Source organism: Trichechus manatus, unplaced genomic scaffold, assembly GCF_000243295.1.
Source record: "Trichechus manatus latirostris isolate Lorelei unplaced genomic scaffold, TriManLat1.0 scaffold00056, whole genome shotgun sequence".
Classification (NCBI taxonomy): domain Eukaryota; kingdom Metazoa; phylum Chordata; class Mammalia; order Sirenia; family Trichechidae; genus Trichechus; species Trichechus manatus.
The window spans coordinates 10,645,521-10,664,614 of NW_004443992.1; the positions used below are offsets into that span (position 1 = coordinate 10,645,521).

A 19,094-nucleotide genomic window follows, 5' to 3' on the forward strand; every position below is an offset into this window, starting at 1 on the left:
GAGAGGTAAGGAAGAAATCAAAAGAAGCGGAAAAAAGCAACACCAGCAGCCATCAAATGGCACTGAGATAGCTGGCCGTAGCAGGCAGGTGGAATCCAAGCAGCTTGTGCTTCCCGGACAAGAGACTCTGGCTGTGGGAAGCAGATGAGGTCGAGTCGGGGTGAAGAAGGGTGTGCGGTGGGAAAGCGTTTATCGCAAATTACCGGTTGTTTTGTCTCCTGCTGGAAGCTCCGTGAAGCTGCTTTTTTGTACCCCCTATTTCCTGGTCTCTGATAGGAGTCCAAGATGGTGGATCTGTGCTGCATTAGCTGATAGGGGACCTCTGCATGAATCTCTTCTTGCTCTCCCTTCTCTGTCAGTTTTCTCACTCCATTTGGTGATTGGCTGACTTCTTTATCTCTTCATTTGATGTTTTAGGGTTTCAGTATTGCTGTTTTTTCTGTTTGGCTTAGTTTTTCGGATCTTTGCTGTGGAAGGATGGTGTGGTGCTTCTGCCTAGGGTGTGATTTTGCCGGAAGTCCCCTGAAGGAACGGTTTAAACATAGAAGAAAACATTCTTTAATGGTTATGAGGGTGGGGAGGGAGGGTGAGGGTTATTTACTAACTAGATAACAGATATGAATTACCTTAGGTGAACAAAAGAATAGCACACACTACAGGGGACGTCAGCACAACTGGACTACACCAAAGCTAAGAACTTTCCTGAATACAGTCAAACACTTTGAGGGACAGATGAGCAGAGGTAGGGGTCTGGGGACCATGCTTTCAGGGGACATCTACATCAACTGGCATAACAAAGCTTTTAAGAAAATGTTCTGCATCCGACTTTGGTGAGTGGCGTCTGGGGTCTTAAAAGTTTGCAAGCGGCCATCTAAGATGCATCAGTTGGTCCCAACCACCTGAAGTAAAGGCGATTGAAGAACACCAAAGACACAGTTTATTAGCCCAAGAGACAGAAGGGGCCACATAAACCAGAGACTTCATCCATCTGAGACCAGAAGAACTAGATGGTGCCCGGCTACCACCAGTGACCGCCCTGATGGGGAACACAACAGAGAGTCCCGGATGGAGCAGGAGAAAGGTGGGGTGCAGAACTGAAATTCTAGTAAAAAGACCAGACTTAATGGTCTGACTGAGACCAGAGGAACCCTGGAAAGCATGGCCCCTGGATTCTCTATCAGCTGAGAACTAAAACAATTTCTGAGGCCCAACTCTTCAGACAGGGTTGGACTGGACTGTGGGACATAAAGTGATACTCATGAGGACTGTGCCTCTTAGCTGAAGTAGATACAAGAAACTAAATGGGCGTCTTCTGTCTGGAGGTGAGATGAGAAGGCAGAGAGGGTTAGGAGCTGGTTGAATGGACATAGGGAATCGTGTGGAAAGGAGAAATGTGGTGTCACAGTATGGGGAGAGCAATTGGAGTCACATAACAATGTATGTATAAATTTTTGTAGGGAAAAAAATAAAAAAGAATTAAAAAATATGTAGATTTATGAACATTTGCTGATTTCAGTATTACAGTCTCATGAGTTGGAAACCAAGACAGAATAAACTTTTTGCAAATTAAAAAAAAAATTACATAGTTGGTTTTATATATATGGTGTTTATAAACAAAGTATTCATCCTATGACAAAATTACTTGTGTCTCCAATGTGGAACCTGTTTTTGTTATTGGTACAAATAATAATGATGTAGAAATCTCCTGACATTTTTACTTGAAGATTAATAGGGGTAGTTCAGTTTTTTCACATTTACTTAATGCTCATCATGAAACGGTTTACGTGATTAAAAAGCTATATACGACACAATCTGTGGAACTGCATTTATTTTTCCGAATCAGTTGTGTATAGACTGTTAAGAACTCAGAATTTATTTTTCTTGGTTAAAATCTAAGCATCTGACATCATTAACGTTGTTCTTAAGCTGCCTCTTTCCTCATAGTGCCCCTCTTGTTTACCGATTAATCATTCTAGAGGATCCAGGTTGTGTTATGTTAATATGTTAATTTTGTAGATGTTATAAATAAATTACTGTGGAAATAAGAAAATACAAAAATAAATTATTAGAACTGCTGGTTTCCGGAGAATGTCTGTGAACTTCAGTTTGGGAAATGGTGATCTGGCATCACTCTTACAATCAGTAAAAAACCAGTTGCTGTCAAGTTGATTCTGACTTATGGAGACCCCATTTGTATCAGAGGTAGATTGCCAGGCTTTTCTTCCGAGGTGCCTCTGGGGACTAGAACTTTCAACCTTTTGCTTAGCAGCCAAGCATGTTAGCCATTTGCACCATGCAGGAACTTCCACAGTCTTACAGTTATCCTTAAATAGTTGCAACTTGATACATTTAAAATTCTAAAATTCATGGCTTTTGTTGGAATTATCTACTTAGGCTGTCTTAATGTGAAACATTTTGGCAAATTTTAGAATAGAAGAATTTAGATTTTGTTACGTTTAGGTATAACATCAAACCAAAACACCAAACCCATTGCCGTTGAATCAGTTCCGACTCATAGCAACCCTATAGGACAGAGTAGGGCTGCCCTGTAGGGTTTCCAGGGAGCAGCTGGAGTATTCAAACTGCCGAGCTCTTAACCACTGTGTACCAGGGTATGCTAATTTTTTAAAAATAATGTTAATTTTATAGGTATAATTTATAAGTATGATTCTGATTTTATTTGAGTAATAATTTTAATGGCAATATAACTTTTAACATCTTTTGTTTACGCCAACAGTTACAAAATTTAAAACAGATATGCTGTCTTAATTTGCTGTTATGGAATCATAGAATGTGTTTTTTTTTTAAAGTATCTATTTTTAGTCAAATTTCATTTTATCTCTGCTGTTAATTCAAGCTTTGATAAGATTGAAGTTAAGGATTAGAATTGAAAAGCAAAAAAAAGCTAAGAGACTGATTCTTAGCTCTTTTCAAGTTAAAGTAGTATTATTTGATTATTTTCTTAACTGCTTCTTCCTCAGAAGAACTTTACTCCCCCTCCCCCTACCTGGGGAAAATTTAGGCTGTTGATTCTGACTCCTATAGTATGTGCAAGAGCCAGGATTGGGACACAATGGACTTGGAATAGTAAAATAACCGCTTAAATATATAAGTTGTTGTTGTTAGGTGCCAGTGAGTTAATTCTGACTCATAGCGACCCTATGTATAACAGAACAAAACTGCCCAGTCCTGCACCATCCTCACAGTCATTGCTATGTTTGAGCCCATTTTTGCAGTCACTGTGTCAATCTGTCTTGTCGAGGGTCTTCCTCTTTTTCACTGACCCTCTACTTGACCAAGCATGATGTCCTTCTCCAGGGACTGGTTCCTCCTGATAACATGTCTAAAATATGTGAGACGAAGTCTTGAAGTCTCACCATCTTTGCTTCTAATGAGCGTTCTGAGGGTACTTCTTCCAAGGCAGATTTGTTTGTTCTTTTGGCAGCCCATGGTATATTCAAAATTCTTGGCCAACACCAGAATCAAAGTCCTCAATTCTTTTTCTTGGATCTTCCTTATTCATTGTCCAGCTTTCGCATGCATATGAGGCAATTGGAAACACTATGGCTTGGGTCAGGTGCTCGTTAGTCTTCATTGAGGTGTAATCCATACTGAAGGCTGTGATCTTTAATCTTCATCACTAAGTGCTTCAAGTCCTCTTAGATTGTGTCATCTGCATAACGCAGGTTGTTAATGAGTCTTGCTCTAATCCTGATGCCCTGTTCTTCTTCATATAGCCCAGTTGTAATTTTAGAAATTGCTTTTAAAGTCATTATCTTACCTGATGTTCCCCACAACCCAGAATACTTGATACAGAGGTTTAACTCCTCTGCTTTGTATTGAGGAAACTGAGAAACTCTTAACTCTTGTCCAAGTTGACATGTGTAGTAAATGGTAGAAATGACATTAAGATAAAAGGTTTTTGGTTCAGAGGCTTTGTGTACTTTCTACTGAACCACAGTCTTTCTACAGATCTAGGGCAGAAAGATGGTACTTGGCAGTTAGCAGCATAGAATATGTTATTTTACCGTTGCTTTGTTTTGTGACATTGGAAATATCACTTAACCTCTTTTTTGCTTTGTAGTCTCTGTTTTATATTAGTATATTCCATAGGGTTATAACATTTAAAATGGCCTGGAAGAAAGGACTTTTCCCTTGTTTATCATTATTTTACTTTATTCAGACATTACTTTATAACCACATTTCACATGTAAGTGTGAAAGGAAAGGGGAATTCAGGAAGGTAGAAAAAGCATGCCAAAATTTATACATTCATAAAGACTGTTAACCTTTCTAAATAGTGACCTTGAGAAGCTGTTCACTTGCTGGCATTGCTCAAATTTTCCATTGGATTTCAGTTTTAAAATAATGGCTTTAGGGTTTTATTTGGATTTGTATAAAGATGTTATCTATTCAGCATGAACATATGTGTGAACTCAATACATAGTTTAGTTGTTGAGTCTACATGATACCGATAATTTGTTTTCAGAACATTTTGGACTGTGTATGTAGATTCAGGGAGAGAATAGTTTAATGAATATTTTTGTCAGTTAGATTGCTAGAAATGGATTACCTTTGAATTAGTAATGCATTGTGGTTTTTTCTTTCCCTAGTCAGCAGATAAGCAACGAGCCCTAGAAGAAACCAAAGCCTACACCACCCAGTCCTTAGCAAGTGTTGCCTATCTGATAAACACCTTGGCCAACAATGTTCTGCAGATGCTGGATATCCAGGCATCCCAGCTACGAAGAATGGAATCTTCAATCAATCATATTTCACAAGTGAGTCCACACTATTTTCCTATTTGTCTGTGAAAACACTGGCAGTCTATAGTCTAGCAGCCTTCATTATGTGAGTTAACTCACATGTGTAATTTGCAACATACAGACTCAATATTAAGCTGTTTTCTGATTATTTTTGTGGGGTAGTTATCTTCTTTGTGATTTTGATAGGGAAGTAAATGTTTATGAGTTCTACTAAAACTCACATGTCATTAAAATAATCAGCCCTGAGGTAAAATTTTCTGATTTCTTCCACCTTCCACCAAATTTCACACTTTTTAATATTTTTTAAAATGTAAATGATGGCTTGGTGGCTTGACTAGTTTAATTTCTTTTTTTCCTGTTGGTAGGCTTTATGTTTACTAGGATGCTGCCATACCTCAACAACGGACAGAGTATAAGTGACTAGGAAACCTTATAAAATTATCTTTACATAGAACTTTAAAAAATAAATGTTATAGTTTTTTTATTGTAACAGTCATGCTCATGAAATACAGAAAAAGAGTGATAAAATGGAAAAACAGACTCTTTCCCTACTATCTAGGATTTTCACTGTTAATATTTTGATGTATTTTGTTCCACTGCTTTTTTTTCTGTAAATGGTTTTTAAAATGTAGTTGTGATTATATTATGTGTAGAATTTTGGGTTGGGCTTTTTTAACTTACCAACAAAACAAGCATTCACATTATGTTGTAAGCTTCTGATAAACATTCTGAATGGCTCCATAATGTTGCATGTATGTGCCATATAACTTTCATAACCATTCCTATATTTTGGAACCATTTTAAATAGCACTGCAATAAAAAACTAATTTACTTGCAAAATGGATTTTAAAAATTAAAATGACAGTGGTTTTGATCTGCCTGACTCTTTTTAAAGAGATTTTTGGAGCTTGTCTGTTTTAGTACTCTTGTCATTAGAGTAATTTGGTAGTATTCAACACCCTTATTAGACCTAAGTGATTAGAACTCTTATGGAATAAAAAGAATTTTAATAATGTGCATATTATTGTTTTTTAGTACATTTTGAGAGTTTAGGACTCCTCTGAAATAGAGTAATCCAACCATTTTTGAGCATCTGAAGTTTAGAAAATTCAGATAATTAAATCAAATATAGTCCAGATAATTAAATGAAATATAGGTGGTCTACCTTAAATTTTTGTTGTTTGAAAGTTCATTAAATGATTCAGAGGGATTTCTTGTTCCTTAATCTTATTTGATCTTAAATCTGAATTTGTCGCTTTAAGGATTTCTTCACATCCCATCTAAACTTCTCTAGATATTGTATAATTTATTGCTTCTTGTATTGCTGTGTCTCATAAATTAAAAAAAAAAGAACTGCTGAGTTTTAATGAAATTGGTAGATAAATATTAATCAGCTAAGGCCTTGTAAAGAAATAATCACTGACATTTTAAATGAGATAGATGAACTTAATTTTCTGTAATGGGAGGGAAGTTGACAAGTTGCTAGTCTGATATAGAAGTTCAAAGTCAATTCTTTAGGATTTTCAAATGTCTGCATGTTTGAAGTCCAAAAAAAAAAGAAAGTGAGGAGAAAAGAGTAAGGCAAAAGAGTAGTAAATATAGTAGAGTTTCACAAAAGACAGGACAACTTTTTGTTAGTTTGTAGGGGGAAGTCAGAGAGATTATGTGGGTAGAGAATGACAACAAGCAAATAGGAATGAAGAGTATTTATCATATATATTTTCTTATTGGAGTTCTGTAGGTCTTTGGTAGAAAAGGGTAGCAACCTCAAGGAGGAAGGTAAATACTGTAAGTCTACCCTAAATTGAGGTCCTTGGGAAAGTGCAAAATCTTTGCTCTTGGCTACTAACTGAAAGGTTGGTGGTTCAAATCCACCCAGTGTCACTGTGAAAGAAAAGTCTGGTGATCTGTTTCCATAAAGATTATAGCTAAGAAAACCTTATGGAGCTCAGTTCTTTGTAACCCATGAATTTGCCACAAGTCGGGATAGACACAACTACAAACGATTTTACCCTAGGTTGTAGGTAATTCAGTTAATGAGAACATTTTGTTTTAGAATATCACACTAATTGATATCCAGTTAGTGTGGTCTAATTAATTCTGTCTTTTTTTAAAGCTATTCCAGTGGAATAAGTAGAAAATGGGAAAAGTGAATGGCTATAGATTAGCAGGTTAGAAATAACAGGACTGAGTCAGAGCTGTCAATATGTTGAGGATCACTCATGAGTTAGGATCAACTCTACTGCAACTGGTATTACTGGTTTCCCTTGGGCAATAGGAATGTCAGATTTGGTGGACATTAATAATTCCCCTTGCATATTTTCATTTATTTTATATCCATCAACCCTTAAATAAAGTTGTCCACATGTTCCACATTTGGGAGAATGTAGTGTTTTGAAGAATGGACAGCTAACTCCGTAAGATAGCAAGAAATCTCAGGAGAGAAACCACTAGATGAAAGCTATACCCCATCATCCCCAGGGAAATTGGGAGGGAGGCAGATGTTGCCCAATCAATTGTATTTGAAGGACCAGGTATCTCAGCTGACAGCTAAGCTGCATTTCTTTTTTCTTCAGGTGTTAGTAGAGTAACTGATTGACTGTATTTTTGAAAATATATTATGGAATGCTCTACAAGTAGTGTTTTAGAACCTGAAGGAAACTCTGCCAAATGCCATAGATATGGTCCTGAAATATTTTACGTAAATAAACTTTTTTGTAAATAAAACAAAAGAAAAAAAGAATATGTTGAGCCTTCTTTATTTGAAGTTGAGTGCCTGGAGGGCAGTACTGGGAGGTGAGGGATCTGGGATTCTAAAGCAAGTATTAAGTTTGTACAAAATATATCTTAGAATGTTTGGATGAGGGGTTTCATTATAGAAATGGGCTGATGGAGAATGTAATGTAAGAAGTAAGAGTAGCAATTTTTTGTTTTTTAGTGTTCGCCTCAATGATTGAAATTTTTTTCAGTTATATTTAATATATGGGTAGAATCCTTTCTTTAAAAGCACAATTGAATATCAAAGTTATTTGATGCCTCTTAGATGGATTATTGTTCTATATATAGTGTAAGAGAAAATATTTTCTGTTTATAGTAATCTTTATTTACTTAGATAATACTCTAAATTTTAGAGTATTTAATAAATACTATAAAATAGGGGTTGACAGATTTTTTCTGTAAAGGACCAGATAGTAAATATTTTAGGTTTTGTGGGCTACAGATGGTGTCTGTCACTTATTCTTTCGTTTGTGTGTTTTAACAATTCTTTAAAAATGTAAAAACTATTCTTATCTTGTGGGCTGTATAGAAACAGGCTGTGGGCCAGATTTAGCCTGTGGGCCGTAGTTTTTGCTAACCACTGCTCTTAAATATTGTGTTTTATAATGTTTGGTTCTTAAAATTTATTATTATTATTAAAAGTATTGTTTTATTTTTAGATAGAGCCAAAGAGCTCTTACCTGGAGACCAGATTTTTGTGCAACTTGATCAGAAATACTAGATTCTGAGAATTTGTGGAGAAGATTGGGTTGCAGAGGCCAAAAAATGAAGGTTCAGTCAGATCAAAGAAAAGGTCACATGTTTATTAGAATGGTAGTAGATGTCAAGAGTTGTCAGAATTGTGTGGTAAAGTTGTTCAAGACCAGTAGATATTAAATATCGGAGGTATTTGGCTACTTTTCCCATCAGTATCTTTTTCCTGCCTCCTGGGTAAGAAAGAACCTCACACTTTTCAGTCTCCTACTGTTAGTCCTTTTCTCCACTTTAGTGGGAATGAGCACTGGGTAGGATTGGAGAGGGAGGGACAGGGAATTTAGGTTTTGCTGTAACTCTTCTGCTATAACTTGAGTGACATTTGACTTCTTTGAACTTCAGTTTTCTCATATGTAAAATAAATAATAAGGCAGATTAGATGATTTCTAAATTGTTTTCCATACCGAATTCTTTATTCTTCTGAGATCCTCACAAATGAGCTTGATTTGTATTTGCTTCTTTCTCTTTCTACTCTATTGCTCCCCACCTCAATCTGTGCCCACGGACCTCAGCTCTATCACTCTGATATAGCTGAACTGTGTTCTGAATTACTCTGAATTTGAATCTAAGGATGGGAGTTCCTTTAACTCTACCAACTATTTATCAGGAAGAAATACTCCGTCGAAACCAAATATAAACCCATTCTACTCTAAATCAAGCATTTTGAAAAACTAGGTAGAATTGACTAGGAATATTAAGTATCAGATACCCTTTTGTATTAAAAGGACAATATAGTATTAAGTAGTGTGTGTACTAACTTGTCCCACTCACCACGTCAATAATGCAGTATTAGGATGAATTCTTGTCATGGATTACTTTAGATATTGTATGGATGGTAAATTTTAGAGAAATTCCATCTCTAGCTTTGTTGCAATTACCCAGTCAATTCTGTGGAAACATAATCATTTAAAAATGAATTGAAATTTAAAATCTTCAAACTGATAGTAAGAGTTAAAGTAATATCAAATATTTTTCAAGAATATGTAGTTATCAGAGCAAACATTTAGTTTTACTGAATACTTGTATGTGCATACATAGCTTCCTTTAAATCAGTATAGAATTATGTATAAGAGTGAATATTATTTACTGTGTCTGTGATTTTGTGTTCATTTCCAGTAAGTTAAAAAAAGGGGGGGGGGAGTTTAAAGAATATTATTGAAACTAAAATTCTTGTAAAATCAAAATACATTTTTGATCAGTAATTATCAATTCAAGAAAAGGCAAACAGTCTGAACTTTTTGCTTCTAAGCCAGGCCAGTCTCTTCTCTCAGCTAGTAAAAAGTCACTACTGTCTATATTCAGTTCATCATGGCTTAGAAATAAGTAGATCAAGACAGGTCAAAAGGCAACATAAAGAACTTAAAAAGTAGTACCCCTCCGGTCCTCACAAGAGCTGGTTAGAACTTACTGGGCAAAATGTTAAAAGTAGTTAGCAGGTAGCAAGTAAAAGAGATACAAAGGAATAATTGTAAAATAACACAAGAATGGAAATGATTCTTCTCAAGTGTTAGTACTAAAAGGCAGTAGAAGGTCTAAAAGAGATCTGAGGAATCACTATGTAAGGTAAGTTTTTCTTTAAAAACTTTATTTTCATAGCCTTGTTTAAAAATTTCTTCTGAGATACCACAGAAGGTTATCAGTATGTAATTATGCATAGAAAGTTGAATATATACTTCCTAAGTAATTTCATATGTATAGTTTTTTTATATGGCTTTATAAAAAATGAGTAACTGAAAATTACCTGTTTGTTAATGACTGATTTGTTTTATGAAAGATGCATAATTTGAATAATATTTGTTACTTAAACCATTAAATGCTTGCCTGAAATATTATCTTACTACCAATGAGACGTATTTAAAAACACCCAACTTAGTTGAGTTAATCCACTGTAACTATTTGATTGCAGATGTTTTCCCACACTGATGGGCAGCTAACTGAGGTAGTGCTATCCAGTACATTCAACTCTCAATTGTCTGTGGTAATGGGAAACAACAATGCATGGATAATATTAAAACTGGGTAGTTTATACAGTACCTTCTTATCATCTGCTGTGGCCTGAGCATGTGCTTGGGTCCATGAGGGAGATGTGGGAGTGGGGCTCAGGCTTGCAGGGGAGCTGGCAGTCAGCACAGTTATCTCAAGGTGATAAGAGGTATCCTAGTGGAGCCTGGGTTTGGCATTGCGTGGCTGAAGTCTCACTGGGGGAGCCTGCAGCATGCGAGACCAGCTTGGCAATAGCAGTGAGAAGGATGGGGAAACCTCGGTGGCGTAGTGGTTAAGAGCTATGGCTGCTCACCAAAAGGTCAGCAGTTGGATTCCACCAGGCAGTCCTTGGAAACCGTGTAGGGCAGTTCTACTCTGTCCTATAGGGTCGCTGTGAGTTGGAATCAACTCGACGGCAATGAGTTGTTTTTTTTTTTTTTTTTTTATGGGTGGGAGAATAGATGTAAAAGTTCTGCACAGTTGCAGTGATGTTCCTTGGTGTAGTTTTTGGTTAACAGACTCTGTGGCAAACAATAATAGTTAATAGTAGTGTACTTGCATTAGTTTTGGTCTTCCTTGTTTGCTAGCTAAATGCATTTTTTACTTGACACAGGTGAGTGATACTATTGAGGTCCGTTCTAAATAAGAGTAAGTTTATTGTCATACAACTTTAGAAACTCAGATATAAATTTGAAATAATTTTCATATTGTTAAAATTCTTCCCAAGCATCAGTGTTGAACTTGTGCTTTCAAAATTTAACTTAATGCATTTTAGCATTGTAATGTCAAAGAATATAACGAAGGCAAAGGCAATGGTGATCTTTTTCTTTTTTATTGTGCTTTAGATGAAGTGTTACAGAACAAGCTAGCTTCTCATTAAACAGTTAGTATGCATATTGTTTTATGACATTGGCTAACAACCCCATGACATGTCAACACTCTTGGCAATGGTGATTATTGAAAGCTATGAATTTGATTTAGGAAAACATAGTAGCCATGTAAAAATATGTTATAGGAGCTTTACTGAAGTTGTTTTAAAATTGACAGTTGACTGAGTTGATGATTATTGAAGCTAGGTAATAGGTATGTGAGGGTGCTCGTTATATTATTCTGTCTAATTTGAATATGTTTATATTTTCTGCGGATCCCTGGTTGTCTAGTGGTTAGAGAGCTTGGCTGCTAACCAAAAAGTTGGCAGTTCAAATAATAGAAAGCTTTAAAACAAAATGGAGTAGGAGATTACTGAAAACTTAAGAATCTTCTGGACCAAACTTTCCCTTCCTTATTTGTGGAATGGATTTATTGCTCTCCATTAAGTTATTCAAACTCCAAATAAAACCAAAGCTGTTTTCTGAAGGTATATTTGATTCTGTTTACAGGAACTCCTGTAGCTCAGCTTGATGCGGTAGTGAGATGGCAAGAATACAGATTATACTCTGATTTTTTTTTTTAATCATGTGTTATCTTTATTATTGTGGAACTTTTTTTTTTAGGTTAATGACATCAAGTATCTACTTAGGCAGTCACTAGATGCATTAAATTTTGAGTCAACTCTTGTGAAAAGTTTGGAAACAATTGATACTGGAGAGTGATAGTGTAAGGGACAGGCGAATTAGTCATTCTTCTAGATCATTTGTTCTCAGCCAGGGTGATTTTACCCTCAGGTGGACATTTAGCAATGTTTGGAGACATTTCTGATCATCATAATTTGGGATTGGTGGGTTTGCTACAGGTATCTACTGGGTAGAAGCCAGTGATGGCTTCTCCAGATCCTACAGTGCTCAGGACAGCCCATCACAACAAAGAATTCTCTGGTCCAAAATGTCAGTAATGTTACAGTTGGCACTCTTTTAGAGTGTACAACCAGAAATATTATATAGCCAAACTAAATTACTTTGACTTTCTATAGATATATACTCTTAAGAATTATGTTTTAAAAGTATGGTGTCAGTTTTTACAGACATCGAGTTAAGAAGCAGCAAAGAACATTCTCTTCCTTTATAATTCCTTTAAGTTCCTTTTTGAATTTAGTGCTGAGAAAATTGTCACTTTCCTGATGTAGGGGTATATTTCCTTGTAACTTATGATGTTTCGATTTTGCCTTCTCTCCCAGGAAGCTAAGGCAAATTTTATGCTCTGTTATAGCAGTGATTTCTTATTTAGGCTTATAGTTATGTTTTTTCCTTTGCTATATTGGTCTTTTATCCTTACTGTAATAATGTACAATGACTGTGAGCTGTGTGTATTTGTGTATATGAAGAGAACATACAAGTAATATGTAAATGCTCCCAAATTCCCAGACCAATTCATACTTCTGTAGGATCAAATGAACAGATTTTTTTTTTTTTGGGAAAAAAGTATTGGGATGTGTCATGGTTTGAATTATGTCCCCCAAAAAATGTGTGTATCAGTATGGGCCATGATTCCCAGAATTGTGTGGTTGGCCTCCATTTTGTTATTGTAACTTTACGTCAAAGAGGATTAGGGTGGGATTGTAACACCACCCTTACCCAGGTCACATCCCTGATCCAATGTAAAGGGAGTTTCCCTGGGGTGTGGCCTGCACCACCTTTTATCTCTCAAGAGATAAAAGGAAAGGGAAGAAGCAGAGAATTGGGGGACCTCATACCATCAAGAAAGCAGTGCCGGGAGCAGAGCACGTCCTTTGGACTGGGGTCCCTGCTCTGAAAAGCTCCTAGTCCGGGGGAACATTGATGAGAAGGCTGAGAGAGAGAAAGCCTTCCCCTGGAGCTGATGCCCTGAATTTGGACTTTTAGCCTACTTTAATTTGGACTTTTAGCCTACTTTACTGTGAAGAAATAAATTTCTCTTTGTGAAAACCATCCACTTGTGGTATTTCTGTTGTAGCAGCACTAGATGACTAAGACAGGATGTTTATTTTTTTGTTTATTGTTGTAGTTTAAGTGAAAGTTACATTTCAAGTTAGTATCTTATACAAAAATTTATACATACGTTGTTATGTGACCCTAATTGCTCTCCCTATACTATAACAGCACAATCCTCCTTTCCACCTCTGATTTCGCGTGTCCATTCAACAAGCTCCTAACCCTCTCTGCCTTCTTATCTCACCTCTGGGCAGAAGCTGCCCGTTTAATCGCATGTATCTACTTGAGCTAAGAAGCACACTTCACGAGTATCGTTTTATGCCACACAGTCCAGTCAAATCCCTGTCTGAAGAGTTGGCCTCAGAAATTGTTTTAGTTCTGGGTTGATAGAGAATCCAGGGGCCATGCTTTCTGGGGTTCCTGTAGTCTCAGCAGACCATTAAGTCTGATCTTCTTACTGGAATTTGAGTTCTGCACACCACCTTTCTCCTGCTCCATCCGGGACTCTCTGTTGTGTTCCCTGTCAGGGCGATCATTGGTGGTAGCCGGGCACCATCTAGTTATTCTGGTCTCAGGCTGATGAAGTCTCTGGTTTATGTGGCCCTTTCTGTCTCTTGGGCTAATACTTTCCTTGTGTCTTTGGTGTTCTTCATTCTCCTTTACTCCAGGTGGTTGGGACCAACTGATGCATCTTAGATGGCCGCTTGCAAGCTTTTAAGACCCCAGATGCCACTCACCAAAGTAGGATGCAGAACATTTTCTTAAAAGCTTTGTTATGCCAATTGATGTAGATGTCCCCTGAAAGCATGGTCCCCAGACCCCTACCTCTGCTCGTCTGTCCCCTCAAAGTGTTTGATTGTATTCAGGAAACTTCTTAGCTTTGGTGTAGTCCAGTTGTGCTGACTTCCCCTGTAGTGTGTGCTGTCCTTCCCTTCACCTAAGATAATTCTTATCTACTATCTAGTTAGTGAATGACCCTTCCTCCCCACCCTCGTAACCATCAAAGAATGTTGTCTTCTGTGTTTCAGCCTTTGAGTTCTTGTAATAGTGGTCTTATACAATATTTGTCCTTCTGTGACTGATTAAATTCACTGAGCATAATGCCCCCCAGATTCCTCCGTGTTATAAGATGTTTCACGGCTTCATCATTGTTCTTTATCATTGCGTAGTATTCCATTGTGTGGATATACCATAATTTGTTAATCCGTTGATGGGCACCTAGGTTGTTTCCATCTTTTTGCTATTGTGAACAGTGCTACAGTGAACATGAGTGTGCATATATCTATTCGTGTGACGGCTCTTGTTGCTCTAGGATATATTCCAAGGAGCGGGATTGCTGGATCATATGGTACTTCTATTTCTAGCTTTTTAAGAAAGCGCCAAATCGATTTCCAAAGTGGTTATACCATTTTACATTCCCATTAAACAGCGTTTAAGTGAAAATGAACAGATTTTTAATTTATTTTGTAATGATTTTTTTAAAAAAATCTCGTTTTTCAGACAATTTTAAAATACATGCATGCTATAAAAATATTACTGTGTATTAGTGCAAATGATAGGTGGGAAATTGCTCACCCCGTTCATTCCCCAGGGGTTCATAAATATTTCTAGCATGAAAATTTAAAGTTGATTTGAAATTCCAATTTACTATAAGCTTGAAATTCTATTATGGTTGGCCAGGGTTGCATTCTTTTCTTTTCATTTTTGGGTAAGTTAAGTACATTTATAAAAACTGAGTAGAGTGACAACAGTGTCTCAGGAGAATTATATTTTCTGATAAACTTCCTTTTATTGATGTGACAAAACCCAGTTAAATAAAAAACAAGTGCCATATTTTGTTTTAGAGCACACTTGATCATAAGTATGCAATAATCTTCCTAGCCCATATTTTTAATAATTTAGCATGACTCATTAAGTTATTCAACATGTGATTTTCATTGCTGTGAAGTTAAAAGTAAAGAAAATTCCAGTATCATCACTGATTTGCAAATTTCTTTTTTCTGTTATAGTTCTCCCAAGCAGTCAAAAGGAAAACACCTCATAATTTATGTAACATGCATAGGAAAAGTTCACAGACTATTTTTGTTTCAACCCTTTCAAAACCTGTGGGACATCCCACCCACTTTTTATGCCTCTGGAGTTCTTTGGAAAGGGGATAGCTGAATTGTAATGCGTTGAGCCTCAAGGTGGGAGCTTCTTGAAATGTATGCACCTCAAAAATGCTAAGTTGGAGCCTCATTTTTGTGTAGATTGAGCATTGACTTAGGTGATGCCTCCTGGATATGTGAATTTTCTAAATTTCAAACAAATTAAAAAAAAAACCAAACCTGTTGCCCTCAAGTCCGACTCATAGCAACTCTATAGGACTGGGTAGAACTGCCCCATAGAGTTTCCAAGGAGCGGTTGGTGGATTTGAACTGCCAACCTTTTGGTTAGTAGTTGAGCTCTTAACCACTGCGTTTTAACCGGGCGCTTCCAGGTCTGCTCTGCATGGCTAGAAACACAGGAAGCGGTGAAAGCGGAAGCAGCAGCTTTATTTACTTGGCCAAGTAAAGGAGCCCACTGGGACTTGTGTTTCCAAGGTGGCTCCCTGAACAATGGCCTGAGGGGTTTATATGGGGAGAGTAAAATTGGGTCTGGGGTGTCAGGGCTACCCCAAGGTGGAGTCAGCTTGCTGATTGGTTTGGCCCATAAAGGCATTCCTGGGGCAGTCCGATCTTCTGCGTCTGCTCAGGCTAAGGGGGGGGGGGGCGGGGGGGCACAAAGATGGCATTTTCCCCACATCCAGGGAGTAGATGGGGGGTGTGTTTTTCAGCCTCTGATGTCAATAGGTCATTCAAGGGACACAGTTGTTGGTACTGCGGGTGTCAGGCAGGCCAAACCTGGTTCCAGATCAGTTTTGATTGGTCTTGAGACCCCAGTCTCGTTTTTCTTAACTGAGCCAGAACTGGAAGTATACCTAAATAAGGAGATACCTTAAAGACAGGGGTTAGTTCCTATATTACCTAATAAAGAGATAGCTTACATATAAGGAGTTAGTTCTCATATCACATAGGATGGTGGGCACCAACCCGTTGCTTAGTCAAGATGGTGGGCGTGCTATCAGCCTCAGCACCGCCAGCACTCTGCTCTTATTTCTGTGAGGTAAGTCCCCTCACTGTGTTTCCTATTACTATGGGCTCTTCAGAATGTGCTTACAGCGAGAATAAGCTTATTGCCAGTCTTCATTCAGTCATAGGGGCCATATTTTCCTTGATGCCATTCCTTGTTTCCAGGTGTTACTGGCTCTCTGCTTTTCTAGCTTCTAAACAGTAAATAATGCCTTTGAGATAAAAAATAATACATTGCAGTGGTACTTTTCAAGAGATTGGAACTTCCATAAATTATTCTACATTCAGTCTTAGGGCACAGTCATTGCTTCTACATGTAGCAGGTGGAATGCATCACTGTGAGCAGTTCTGCAGTATTCCAAGGCAACTGTTTCTGCTTCTTATCTGTTAGCTAACTATTTTTGTTATAATGAAGAATACATAGTAGTGGTAATTTTTCTGAGATTCAAATTCCTTTAGTTTTATTTATTTGGCCTGCCAGTACTGCTTTTGCAGTAACGAAGAATGCATTGTATTGGTAATTTTCCTGAGATAAAAAAAGTCCCTTGGCTTCATTTATTTGGGCTGTAAGTACTGCTTTTGCAGTAAGGAAGAATGCATTGTACTATGTTTTGAAAAGTTTCATGAAAAAGGCTAAGAAGAAGGAGGCTAGAATAAAACTTACGTGCAATCATTGCCAGGTGCCTTCATGTTTTACCTCATGTTTTGCAAATTAAAAAAATTTAAAAACGATTTTATCGTTGGCTCATATACGTAGAATTTATGATGTCCAGCATCTGCTGGGATATATGTGATCCTAGATAATGGGTATCAAAATCCATAATGCAGAACAAAAGTTCTGAATTGGTCCTTTAATCAGCATGCCTTCATCAGTAATAACTGACGTAGCAACAAGAAATTCAAAGGAGAAAATAATTTGTTCTTGAAAGGGTTAAAAAATAAATTACAGGGTTACTGCCTTGCTCAGTCTTTGATTTGATGCTTGGCTTAAATATTTATTAGTTCTGAAACTTACAGATTCTGTTGCTTTAAAGATCTCTTAGTTGTAGAGAAAAGGAGCCCCGGTGACGCAGTAGTGAAGTGCTCAGGTGTTAACCAGAAGTTTGGAGGTCCAAGCCCACCAGCTTCTCTGCGGGAGAAAGATGTAGCAGTCTACTTCTGAAAAGATTTGCAGCCTTGGAAACCATATGGGGCAGTTCTGCTCTGTCCTGCAGGGTTGCTGTGAGTCAGATAGACTTGATGGTGACAGGTTTGGTTTTTTGGTTTAGTTGTAGAGAAATAGGAGGCTTTGAATTGTTTCAAGTTTCTCTTATATGTTAGGTAGTTTAGAAGGCTAACTGATTAGTTTTCACATAGTTATCATCTTTTGTTTCCATTTTTATTACCTGGTTCTCCTTTTAGAAATAGGACGTTGAAGTTGGACTGGGGAGGAATCAGTAAAAAAGTGTCTGTTAGTTGCTGCTTGGATGGTGGTAAGACATGTGAAAACATTTTGGTGTTTTTCAAACTTTAGGACTGCAACCCACAGTAAAAAACAAAAAGCCATTTTACATTGTATCCAGTACACAATTCACATATATATGTACAGCCATGTGCTGCATAACATTAGTTCAGGCAACGTGCTGACTGCATATATGGCCGTGGTCCTATAAAGTTATAACAAAAATCCCAGTTGCAGAATGGGACTTGGCAAATGTATCTAACGTCAGTTAGTCAAATGTTTGTCTCAGTATATAGTATAGAATGTACATTTCTATGCATAAAAAAGTTACACACACTAAAACGGCTTTAACATAATAATACAGTAATAATAATAATAATAATGTTTTATGGGTTGTATGTAAGTTGTATGTTTGTAACCTGGGGACTGCCAGTATGTAATAGGATGTTGGCACAATATCCAAATCACATAATGTCATCTTTCACAGAACGTATTGTGGGCACTAAGCGACGCGTGACCGTATATACATATAGCAAACAAATGTTTCAAGAAACAGTGCTTGCTTTACTACGTGTACATGCAGTCTGGTATTTTTATACCATTTCATTTTAAATAATTGCTGGTTACATCCCACTAAATTGCAGCATGCACTTTCAAAAATACTATTTTATTGTATTAACTACCTGTGTTTGTATAGAAATTCACCGTGCTGTTAAGCAAATAGAAGACTGTTTTGAGTAAAAACGTTGTCATTCGCCATTAAATTTTGTCTTATATGAGCATTTAATAAAAATAAATAAAATATTTTACAAACATGGTGGAAATCATCTTGTGTTATGATGAAATATAAGCAGTTTTACTCAAGCAACTGTAAGTTATTTTGGTAAAAACTCATTTTTAACATTGTAGCTATACTTTAGCCCCTTCCCTTTTTTCTTAAAAGGTGTTTAAACACAAATAGAACTTAATTCTAACAGATTATTTTTTTATTGTTGTAGTTTAAATGAAGTTTACATTTCAAGTGAGTCTCCCATACAAAAATTTATACATACATTGTTATGTGACCCTAATTGCTCTCCCAATACTATAACAGCACAATCCTCTTTTCCACCCCTCATACCCCATGTCCATTCAACCAGCTCCTAACCCTCTCTGCCTTCCCATCTCACCTCCGGACAGAAGCTGCCCATTTAGTCTCTCATATCTACTTGAGCTAAGAGGTACACTCTTCACGAGTACCACTTTACGTCCCACAGTCCAGTCCAATCCCTGTCTGAAGAGTTGGACTTGGAAATTGTTTTAGTTCTGGGCTGATAGAGAATCCAGGGGCCATGCTTTCCGGAGTTCCTCCAGTCTCAGTCAGACCATTAAGTCTAGTCTTCTTACTGGAATTTGAGTTCTGCACCCCACCTTTCTCC

General features: G+C 37.1%; 1 protein-coding gene across 3 annotated transcripts in view; it reads left to right on the forward strand.

The window, feature by feature from the left end:
* Positions 1-19,094, forward strand: part of ABI2 (abl interactor 2) — a 136,076-nt gene that overhangs the window by 61,095 nt on the left and 55,887 nt on the right. For all 3 annotated transcript variants that reach the window (XM_004378246.2, XM_004378248.2, XM_012556053.2), the window contains exon 2: positions 4,613-4,780. In XM_004378246.2, coding sequence (XP_004378303.1) covers positions 4,613-4,780 — 168 coding nt within the window. The remainder of the gene's footprint in view (positions 1-4,612; positions 4,781-19,094) is intronic.